A 12,316-nucleotide genomic window follows, 5' to 3' on the forward strand; every position below is an offset into this window, starting at 1 on the left:
TTGTTTTTTGTTTTTTTTACAGCCAGCGGAGGAAAAGTTATTTTCCTTCATATCGAGGCTCTAAGAACAAAATGTTAATGAATGAAGATTGAAAACACCGTTTATTCTCTGGGTCACCTTCCGCCTTTTATCTTGCCTACCAATGGTATCACAGAGAATAATTTTCTCCTGCGATCAAGTCACCCTTATTATCTGAGGTCCCAGCTGTCGCAGCACCCGCCTCACGCCTCGTAATGATGACCGTGTCACAATCTGGTGGAGAGAGAATTAGACTCCAGTGGGAGCAATAATCCATCGAGCTAAAGTGTATGTCTGTGTATACAAAGTGTATATTCAATATTGAATTTACAGATAACCTCACTGCAGTTTGTAGGTGTAGGTCGAGAGAGCAATGGCAATCAAATCAACAAATTAAAGGGCGGAGAGACAACTTAATTCTGTGCTCATAGAAGACGCAGCTTAATGCGGGGAAAAAAATTGGATCAAGGTTGAGGGAAAGTCTATAACATAAAAGAAAATGACAGATTCTTGGACGCAGCTAATCATCAGAGCTAAATGGTTCATAATGTTGTCCTGAGGGGAGAATGTTCCATAAAATGACTTTTTGTGGACTAAAATGTATTTTCCATCCCTATCTGTCATTTCTCCAGTCTGCTCTTGGCATGATGCAAATGCTGGAGGACACGCTCATTGAGCATGCTCACACAAAGCCCCTCCTCCCGAGCCAGCTGATTCGCTACAGAGAGTTGCAGGTTCCAGACGGTAGGTCCTGCACCACACACACACACACACACACACACACACACACACACACACACACACAGGTTAAGCACTCTTAATCATAATTTGCCTGTCTCCACGGCGACCATGCAGAAGAGTCCTTACCCGGCGCTCTTGCCCTCGTCATCAGTGAAGCCGTCGTGCGCTTGTGAAGACTTAATTAAATTCGATATCCCTCGTTTCCTTCAGAGGAACATGATGGTCATTTACTGGAAATAGACGTCATTGAGCGAAATGCGTTTACACTTTCCCCTCGGCTCCAAGACGCGCACACGCCAAGCAAAGCACCTGTGCTGCCTTTCTGATTACATTAGGAAAGTGAAGTAATGAGGAGAGGAAAAGCAGAGCCGCGCAGGGCCACCTGGAGACGTCCTGTGTCTCACCGAAGGATTTTCCAGGCCGGGCTCCAGACTGCCAGTCAGACACGGAGCAGGAGCGCAGGAGAAGGACATAAAGGATGTAAACGCAAAGTTGGATTATAAAATGACAGACTGGCCCACAGTCTATCCAAGAAACACGTTGTTACTCTCAGCTGGAAGCTTAAGAGCCGGATGTTCCCATGAATCTGTCCAGTTACACATTAATCTTTATTAAAGACACCACCCAAATGATGATTGATATGATCAAAAAAGGATTGATTTAAGCAGTAAGTTTTACGTGTCAGCACGCTGTGTTACAATGCCACACCGGCCTGACATGTCCTCACATTAGTGCTTTGGATAATCAAAGAAATGATCTGCCCAAAACATTTCCTGTTTCATGTTTTCTAAGTAAACTTAAGTTCAACTTGTGACATGTTGAGAATGCTAAGGGAGATGTTGAGGAATATGGACCTGACACTCCCTGAACGCAGATCCAAAGTGCCCCGTCAGCATGTTCATGAAGGCATCTGCATTCCCCAGCCCTCAACTTGTACTGCATTCAAAGTGAGCTTGATCACAATGGACTCAAACAAACTGAAGCTGAGCATAAAAGGAAGCCGTTTTCCCCACGCAGGAACGGATGGCTCCTCTCCATGTGCTGCTCAAAAGAAAATGTTAAAGTGCGGATGAAAGAGTAGAGACCAATTTGGAACCACTCAGCAAAAAGCACGATGTTGGCATGAATGTCTATCTCCGTCTTTCTGGAAAGTCTCATCACTGTCCTCTTCCTGAACTTACGCTCATCTACGCCTCGAGCGACGTGTTCGGGCACTTGTGGTAATTTAGGCGGCGTTGACTATGTTTATAAAAAAAAAGACCAGATTATGCAAATGGATCATCATTTGTAATGGATTTTATATAGAGAGAGATATAGAGAAGAGAGATATAGAGAGAGAGATATAGAGAGAGAGATATAGAGAGAGAGATATAGAGAGAGAGATATAGAGAGAGAGATATAGAGAGAGAGATATAGAGAGAGAGAGATATAGAGAGAGAGATATATAGAGAGAGAGAGATATATAGAGAGAGAGAGATATATAGAGAGAGAGAGATATATAGAGAGAGAGAGATATATAGAGAGAGAGAGATATATAGAGAGAGAGATATATAGAGAGAGATATATAGAGAGAGATATATAGAGAGAGAGATATAGAGAGATATATAGAGAGAGATATATAGAGAGATATATAGAGAGAGAGATATATAGAGATATAGAGAGAGAGATATATAGAGAGAGATAGATATAGAGAGAGAGAGATATAGAGAGAGAGATATAGAGAGAGAGATATAGAGAGAGAGATATATAGAGAGAGATATATATAGAGAGAGAGATATAGAGAGAGATATATAGAGAGAGAGATATATAGAGAGAGATATATAGAGAGAGATATATATAGAGAGAGAGATATAGAGAGAGATATAGAGAGAGATATATAGAGAGAGATATATAGAGAGAGAGATATAGAGAGAGAGATATAGAGAGAGAGATATAGAGAGAGAGATATATAGAGAGAGATATATATAGAGAGAGAGATATAGAGAGAGATATATAGAGAGAGAGATATATAGAGAGAGAGATATAGAGAGAGAGAGATATATAGAGAGAGATATATAGAGAGAGATATATAGAGAGAGAGATATAGAGAGAGAGAGATATATAGAGAGAGATATAGAGAGAGAGATATAGAGAGAGAGATATAGAGAGAGAGAGATATATAGAGAGAGATATATATAGAGAGAGATATATATTGCGAGAAGAGATTATAGAGATATAGAGAGAGAAGATATATAGAGAGAGAGATAGATAGAGAGAGAGGATTAGAGAGAGATAGAGATATAGATATAGAGATATAGAGAGAGAGATATAGAGATATCGATATAGAGCTAGAGCTAGAGATATAGAGAGAGAGGATATATAGAGAGAGAGAGTTCCACGTTTGACAGAATCATTTTGAACTTTTATAGATTTGATATAATCTATATTAAATCTGCACCCTACGGGAGCCCTGAAAGGCAAGTGTAAAAAAGTATGATCTAAAATGTTTTTCTCTCCTGCGCTCGTGACTTTAGAAGAGGTGCAGAAAAGGTTCTCTTTCTTTCATTTGTGAAAACGGATGAAAAGAAGTGTGTTGTTGTAAAACTGGTTTCAGCTACAAAAGGCTGAACTGTACCGCTCCCCCATGTTCTAAATGGGACCTACAGCATTCATAATATTAATGTGTAACCAAAGGAAAGACGTGACAGTAATGTTACATAACTCGATATATAAGAACCTTGTCTTAAAATGCATCGAGGAATTAAAACACGAGTGCTTTGAGTCTGGAACATGTGGCAGTACTTCAGCCTCTTGTAGCCTAAATGAGTATTACTCAGAAAATAATTCACCTGCTCTCACAGATGGGGGGGGGGGGGGGGGAAGTAACTTAGAAAAATTATCCTGGCAAAACTGTTTAGTCAATAAAACTCCTCATTTTCCTCTCGGGGCTTCCGTAGCGCACACGTAGCAGAAAGAGAAAAACAGTACTCACCATGTTCTGTTTTCCATTACCTGTTCCACAATCTGTTTTCTGTTTTAAAAACTTGGCCAGAGGTTTTCAATATTTTGGAGAAGCAGACATAGATTTACTAAACTATTTTGATATAAATGATTGCAGATGCAAATATTATCCACTTACTACTTCAGTGCCTGTGAAATACAGACATACAAAGTACATGTGTTCCTCCCCCCAAAATAAAATAAACATTCTTCTGTTGCTCTTAGGTGGCTGGTATGTTTACCAGCAGAGGAACGAGGTGCACAACAATTGCGGCATTGAGATCTACTATCAGACAGACATGCAGAACACCCACGACAACATGCTGCTGGAGCTCTTCTGTCAGATCATCTCGGAGCCCTGCTTCAACACACTGAGAACCAAAGAGCAGCTGGGTGAGCCCACAGAAAGTGATGAAGAACATATCGTGTGTAGAATCTTCCCTCAGGTTTATTATGCCTCCGTGGCAGGAGCAGTCCAGAGGCATTATTTTTTAGGGAGAACATCTTTTAAATTTTGGCACAAACGTCCACTTTGACTCGAGGATAATGTGAGTTACTGTGACCGCACATCTGTCCAGTCTCGTGAACGTGACATCTGAACACTAGTGATGACTTTTTTACATGAAGTTCTATGCAAGGCGCTAATTCTAGTTCTTGTTTAATATATTAGATGCAGGCATGGGAGGGGAATATTTATTCAGCCATTTATCTTTGAGAATTTTGCAGCTTTAATCTGTATTTGGTCATTGGTCTCAAAGCGCTATATAAACTCAATTTATTATTATTTGAAACTTCACTTACAGTCTCTGCTCTTTATAAAGTGCTGTCAAGCTTGATGACTTTTAATAACTTGGAGAATGAATGAATCACATTGGAAGTAGTGCCAGACCTGCAGTTAATATCAAGATGAACACAGAGCAATGATGAGAAGACTCCTCTCACCCCCCACTCACCCCCCTCTCATCCCCCCCAGGCTACATTGTCTTCAGTGGGCCCCGGCGGGCTAACGGAGTGCAAGGCCTGCGCTTTATCATCCAGTCGGAGAAGGCACCCCACTACCTGGAGAGCCGCGTGGAGGCGTTCCTCTGCACCATGGAGAAGTCTGTGGAGGAGATGGCTGATGAAGCCTTCCAGAAACACATCCAGGCCCTGGCCATCCGCCGCCTGGACAAGCCGAAGAAGCTGTCTGCGGAGTGTGCCAAGTACTGGGGAGAGATCATCTCTCAGCAGTATAACTTTGACAGAGGTGCGGCATCCCAGCACTCCTTTTCACCTCACTTCTGCTAACGCTTAATCATGTTTATCTTTCAGGCCAAATGCACTTTTTTTAAAGTATATACATTTCAAAAGTCTTTCTGATCTACCAGCTATTACTGTATAAAGAGCTTATGTTGCTTGGAAAGTCCAATACAAGTGCTTGAGAATTATCAATATTTTGTTCAATTCCAGAGGAGAGCAGGATGTTGCTTAGAGCTGCACATCAATAAAAGCCTGAAATAATCTGCAGCCGTAGCACACCTCTCTCCTGAGTGCCATAATGGATTGTAATGGGCCTGATTCACTGGTAATCTGCCTAAAGCCCTGAGTGATGGCAACATTGAAAGGCTGCCAAGGGAGTGGTGGTGATTACTGATACTAGTGTTTGAGGAGGGGAGGATGTTCGGGAGAGGGAGGGGGCAGCTAACACGCTCGATGCCAAGGGCACAGAAGAAACATGCAACGCACACCATTAGTCCATTAGACCATTAGTTTACAGCGACTGAGAGACGGAGCTGCTGTTAGCTCGTTGTTTCCCTTTGCTCGAGTCAGTCGTCAGTCGTCAGTACAACATCGTGTGACAAAAGATGCTTATTTAACACAATTAGATTATGTTAAAGCATTCTGGTAAAACTGTTAATTTGAAAAGTCGTCCTGGTGGGGAATGACTTCTCAAGTCTCTATTATCAGAGTTTTCCACAAGCAACATTATTATTATTATTATTATTATTATTATTATTATTATTATTATTATTATTAAGGTACCATTCAGACACAAGGCAAGTTAAACTGCTTTACAGTTCCATATCATTAAAACATTAAAATTGCATTTTAAAAGCAAATAAATAGTTAGAGATTTAAAATAAGTTATTTGATTGACCTCAGGTATTCAGGAGGCGTCCTGAACACGGAGTACACCTGTCCCAGATGACCTCGGGACTCTGGTTGCTTCATAGTAAATCAGATGTATTTAGAGAACATGTCGTGCTCGCAATGGGATTATAAAATCTGTCCTTTGACACGCAGGAAGCCGATGCAGCGATTGATGGACGGGTGTAATGTGCTCCACTTAAATGTAACTTATGACCCCCCAGGCTTTCACAGGCATTATTATGCAGCAGTAATAAGTTCGACCAAAGATGAAGCTGACTCACGTTTACTACGATGGAAGGAACTTTAATTTTAAAGTGTTTTATGTTTGAAACGTGACTGAGTGTTTTCCCTGTTGTGTTGCAGATAACACTGAAGTGTCCTATCTGAAGACTCTGACCAAAGAAAACATAATGCACTTCTACAGAGTAAGTGGTCCAACGCTCTCCATGCGTCTTCTCTCACTCTGAGCTCAGCTGTCATTTAACAATGAAAACGTGTGTTATATTTGATATTCATTTAAATAATCATATAAAGCTATAGCCTCCTCATCATCCATGTTCTGAGCCGTCCGGTCTCTATGGAGACAGAATGATGCTGTTAGCTAGTTTAGGTTAATGGCTTCCTATTAAAGAGTCCAGATATTCCAATCCTCAGTTGTTGTTGGATGTTAAAACCATAAAGACCAAAGAAATCTGAGCTTTGAGAATTTTAGCTTCTCAATTACTACGCAAATAAGGAGGTAATATTTGTGAAAGGACTCCCCGGGCGCCTTCACTCCGGCAGCAGCCACGGTTTTATTTGAACAGCCTTAAATTATGATGCTCATTTGACTTTAATTGTGGCACTTAGTGGATGTGGTTAATGCTTTGTTGACAGCAGGGGCGTCATTAGGAGGCGGCTACATTAATTACAACACTACATTTTATGAGATGGAAGAGTCATGAAATATTTCAGAGGCCTATCAGTCATTGTTAAATGCATGTTTGAACTGATGAGTGTTAAATTGACAACCCTATAATGAGAAAATGAGCAGCGACAGTCGATTGTTAATGCCTTTGTTTTAGTGCTTTTATGCCATTGTGCAGTTTTGCCATCAACTTGTTTGAAAATGCTAAACATACAGATCATTATATGAACAGTCAACGACGATTCAATAATTTAGTGTTAGACTGGATGTATACATATTCATACTGACCAAATGTCTAAACACACTCATTAGCATATCTGTGTGTGTGGCACTTTATTATTTGAGGTTCATCCTTGACTTTGGAAACCTCAAACGATCCACAAGGTTCTGCAGAAGCTGTTCTGGAGCTTCTGATCATTTATAGTTCTGGAATGTTCACATTAGTCATGGAAGTTCCATTTGTACTTTGTGTGAACATCTATAATGCCATGACAGCTGGACAACTCCGTCTGCTGATCAAGACTCGGGTCACACCGAAGGACAAGTGTGAAATCAGATGTTAGTCACATATGTGCAAACAAAAAAAGACTGAGATGAGCACAAATCACATGGAATCTGATGTTTGGGCCAACTGTATACAGTACGTGCTCCTAAATCACATACAAGCCCGAGTTATTTAGACTTTAATTAATGTAAAGACAATTTCCTGACTCCTTCTGTACGACTGCGTGTGACTTTACGTGTCTCTGTTGCAAATGTGGCTTAGTTCAGTACTGTGACCAGTTCACACGGGAACTGATGTTGGCCATGTAAAAAATAATAATAAGAATAATAATGTGAACAGCCAAACAAAAGTAGTTTGATGGAGAGCTCCAGAATACTAATAAATAACGGTACAGAAGCACCCGAGGCGTCTTCTTCTCAGGGTGCCACTCGTGCATTAACAATGAGATTTATTTTACATTACCAGCTTTTCAGGAATTTATTGAGCCGTTCCAATTAATTGTTATCCAGAGAAGTGTGTGTGTGTGTGTGTGTGTGTGAATCTCCACACACACACACACACACACACACACACACAGTCTGCCCTCCCAGCTTTCATCTCCTCCTGCTTCTATTCATAGCCACGGAGGCGACACTGACACAGGACGCTCACAGCGTATCAGCTGCCATAATGACAGCCTGTTTCAAAGGGATAAAAGACTGAAAGAATTGGCATTATCTCTCTCCAGCAGGAACCATTACAAGCCCCATGCAGAATAAACCTAATGCATTTCTAATGTCATATCGTCTGCGATCGCAGAAGCTTTTCCTTTCTTGGTGGCCAGAGTTGATGCCGTCTGGCTGCAGAGCAGACGAGCCAAATCTGGAGTCCAATATAATCCTCCGCCCTGAGACGGTGATTGTGAGGCTCCGCAGGGCTGTCTCATCTGATCCCAGACTCACTGTGACGAACACGCGGTCAGCCAGGCCACACAGTTTCTTCTTCTGTGGAAGCCAGACATTTTAACGCAGTCATTCCAGTTACATACAGTAACTAGTTTTGATTGTTGATAGTTGTGTTTTTGTTTCCCCTCAAAACTATATGTGGCCGTCTAACCCCTGTGTGCTTCACTTTAAAGCGTTGCTCTGATGTCCTTGATCAAAAATATCAAATAACCACTTTCAAATTATATTTAAAGTTAAATCTTTTAACTTAAATCCTGCATTAACCTTCAGATTGTTAACCCTTTTTAAATGCAGGTTTGTTTACATAATGCCACTGTTGTTGTTGTTTATAGAAAATAACAAAACAAACACATTTGTTTTATTATTAGATAATTCTTTCTCAGTCTGGGATGATTAGCAGCAGCACTGGTTTTGATGGTAAAATAATTGCTATAAAACTATATTGATATAATGTTCCACTTTCACAGTTAAAACTGTAAATATTTAACTCTTAATGTTAAGTGCCAGTTTGTTTAAATAATGCCACTCAAAAACACACAAACATTGAATTATTTACTGTAAACTAAATGCTAGGGGAATTTATCCCCCCCCCATATATAGTTCTGGGGGAAAATAGTCAAAACGATTTGAAAGGGCTTTAGAGTGAAAGCCTGATGTAGTAGAATGTTTGATTCTATGCTGTAATGGCTGTGGGATAATAATGTGTCTGTTGGCAACACACTTAATTATAGACTTATTATTGGAGCTGAGGCTGAACCTTCTAAAGTTCCCGTCGTACGTCACGAGGTAAATAATGAGGTCCCCTAGCAATAATGTTCCCTGCTGCCCTCCGTGCCTCACCTGTCTGTCTGTTCCGCAGGAGCGTCTGACAGTGGAGGCCCCGAAGAGACACAAGGTTTCCGTTCACGTCCTGTCCAGAGAGATGGACTCCTGTGAGTATCTGTCTTCACCTGTTGCTTCATTCAGACGCTCACTGGGTTCATTCCGTGTCGGGTTGACCTGTGCGTCTCTGTTTACTCAGGTCCAATAGTGGGAGAGTTCCCTGCTCAGAACGATGTCAACCTGGCCCCCGCTCCTTCCCTGCCTCAGGTAACAATGTTCTTTATTTATGCGACTTATAATGTCTCATAATCCTGTACAGAGGGAGCTGGACGCAATGTTAACGAAACATTTAAAGAAGTTTATATTTCAACATCACGCAACCAACAAACAAGTTGTAGTAGTTAGAACTCATCTAGAAGTCCCACTTCCTTTTTATTATCAACAACACTGCAGTTTATTCTGAGTGGATCCCACTAAGACCGTCCTGCTGTAAGAAAGAAATTCACTAGAGCACCAAATGTGTATCAATCCGCAGCTGGAAATAGTCCTCAACAATGCACTTTGTTTGTTTAAGTTTAAATGGTGACCAGCTGTTTGGGACAAAGGTGCGGGGCGTTTACTTGTTCCTGTCACTTTGGATTTAGTCTAATAAACAAACGTTCAAAAAATAAAAAAGGTCCAAGACGCTCATCTGGCAAAAACGTTAAAAAGCTTTTATTCAAACGGATATTTCATAGTGACATGTGAAACACTGGCCACTGTTTATACATGTTTAAAGTTTCACTGAGTCAACAACCCTCGTGTGGCGGCACAAACAGCCGTCATCAGGCTGTAACCCTGAGCACACAGTTTCCCCCTTTGTGGATTCAAGGTGATTGCAAACACCTGAAACAAACATACTGGTTACCGTTAGTGACGCAGTAAACACACAGATGGGAAACACAAACTATAGGAGCCGGTCGTAGGGGGTGAAATCCCGCCCCCTATTTCTTTGGAGCTGTTTGGAAAACTACACGTGCCGACTGTACATTTGTTTTCTTTCGCAGCCGACGCATGTTCAGGACATGACGGAGTTCAAGAGGAGCCTGCCTCTCTTCCCGCTGGTCAAGCCTCACATCAACTTCATGGCTGCCAAACTGTGAGCGAGGCCGGCAGGTGGACACGCAGCAGCACGGGAGGCGGGGCCGCCACCCCTCCCCTCCTCCCGCCAGGAAGACTGAGCCTGCGCGTGTGTGTGTGTTTGCGCGGGTGAATGTGTGTGTGCATGTGTGGCAGGCTGGAGCCACTAGAAGAGATGCTTGGAAACAAATGCGTGTAATTTGAATCACAAAGTTAGCCGTGGTCGTCGGCATAGCTGCGATAACGATAGAGGTCACGCCAGACTCTCCTCCATGTTGTACGTCTCTCAGAGGAGACGCATCACACCACTGTGTAGGCTGTTGTAGAGGTGATAGAAACAACCTATTAAAGAGAAAGAATAAAAAAAAAAAAGGGGGGGGGACCAGACTCCTTTTAACCAAGTTGTAGTTTGTAGTATTCAGCAGGAGCTTCACAGCAGGAGGTGTTTTATTTGAATTATTCATTTCAGACATGCTGCTTTGAGAATGGATATTTGGTTTATTGTGATGACCTGCGGGGCTGCAGAAGGTAAAGATGGTAGCTCCATGACGGTCTTCTTTTATTTGTTGGACTGATATGTTTATCATGCAACTCTGAGGCACCAGGACCCTCCTGAAAACACCGGCTCAAAAAGAATATTTTATTCAACTGGATGCTTTTCTGAAGAATATTCGCTGTATTATCGTTTTTAATCCTCGCCTGTTTTGAAATGTCGTTGCTTGTAAACTGGTAAAATGTTGGGACCCTTTGAGGAGCTGTTTGGATTTGTTAATCAGAGAGCGACGCACATGAGATTTATTTTATTGCATTTTACAGTAGTATGTAATTCAGACCTCAGGGGAACCTCTGCTGTTTTCTTATGTTTTAACATTCAATTTTACTAGCAATTTGATTAAAAATATAAACACTTTCATCACTAATGTCAGTACTTTCACATCTCTTAATGTAATCAAATCTTTATTGGGCTTCAAGTTATTTTTGTAAAACTGAAGAAGAAAAAAACTGCAACAGCATTTTTTTATTTTGTAAGCTCCAGGGGCATCGTCATTCTTCTTACACTCTGTGTCTGCTTGTGTGACAGCTTGTGCCTTTCCAGGGGGGCTTCAGTTAGTTTGTATCTGGCTGCTCCTGGTCTGATCCGGGGCACAACCCTGGAGGATCTACCCCCCCCCCTCCTAAATTGCTGGACTGTGCTCTGGCTCATACAGCAGATGTAAGAAAAGAAAAGCAGCGAGCCTTTTGCTGAATGCTTAAAGGGGATTGAAGGAAAGCTCCAGTCTGGTTCTGAATATATGCACTTCTCTCACTAAGCAATAAACTTTACGATGCGGACGTCTCTGCTGAGTAGCTGCAGCATGCGAGCCCTCAGGTGCTAACCAGCGTTGCTGTGTCAAACCACTGCTGCTGGAGCTGCCAGCCTGTTCAAACATCCATCAGAGCTAGGTTTGAACTTTTCCCATCATAGCTGCTGTTACGCTTAGTTTGTTTTTTATTATTAATTATTTTCAGGAAGAAAGTTATAAGGGAGTTCCTGCTATATCAAAAGTTTCTTCAATGTTTTCCAGCATTTTGCTACGTCTCAACCTGATCAAAAGCATTTCAATTTTTAAGTAACAAACTTATCAACTGCTACTTTGTTTAAAAGGCACTATTAGCTTTTCTGTGGTCCAAACCCAGACAGCAGCAGCAACAGCAGCAGCATACGTTCAGGTGTGTGACATCCCACAGACAGCTTGAAGGCACCTGGGGAGGGGGAAGGTGATGGAGCCGTTTTCATGAAGTGTTCAGAAGGAGTGAGCAACATGACATATCAGGCTTGTGCGGGCCGTGCACTGTTTACCTTGTGAAGTACCTAGTGATTGGTTTACATTTAGAAAATCAGAAGCATATTTTACTTTCTGAAAGTCTTCAGCAACTCAAGAGTGCGGAGAAGTGTTGGGGCATGAGGGGAACATTTAAGGATTGCATTTTGAGAAGTTGAACTTTCAGTATCTGTGCAAATGCAAGTAGTTTGATTTATTCTCAAGTTTGACTTTAATCTTGAAATGTCAACTTCCTCAAAATGCAAAACTTCTACCTAATTCTGAAAGTTCAACTTTATGACTTTATCTCAAATGCAACAAAATAAAATCCCCTAAAAGTCTTCTGTAC

The 12,316-nt window shown here is 41.5% G+C and overlaps 1 protein-coding gene across 1 annotated transcript in view; it reads left to right on the forward strand.

Annotated features, from left to right (window-relative positions):
• ide (insulin-degrading enzyme) overlaps positions 1–11,075 on the forward strand; it is a 31,627-nt gene extending 20,552 nt beyond the window's left edge. Inside the window, 7 exon segments of the mRNA XM_029450567.1 lie at positions 651–762; positions 3,964–4,131; positions 4,712–4,984; positions 6,232–6,293; positions 9,084–9,156; positions 9,246–9,313; positions 10,093–11,075. Of these exon segments, the coding sequence (XP_029306427.1) occupies positions 651–762; positions 3,964–4,131; positions 4,712–4,984; positions 6,232–6,293; positions 9,084–9,156; positions 9,246–9,313; positions 10,093–10,188 (852 nt within the window). The 3' untranslated portion in view covers positions 10,189–11,075.
• The last annotated feature ends 1,241 nt before the right edge of the window (positions 11,076–12,316 follow it).

Source organism: Cottoperca gobio, chromosome 15 (genome assembly GCF_900634415.1).
Source record: "Cottoperca gobio chromosome 15, fCotGob3.1, whole genome shotgun sequence".
Lineage (NCBI taxonomy): Eukaryota > Metazoa > Chordata > Actinopteri > Perciformes > Bovichtidae > Cottoperca > Cottoperca gobio.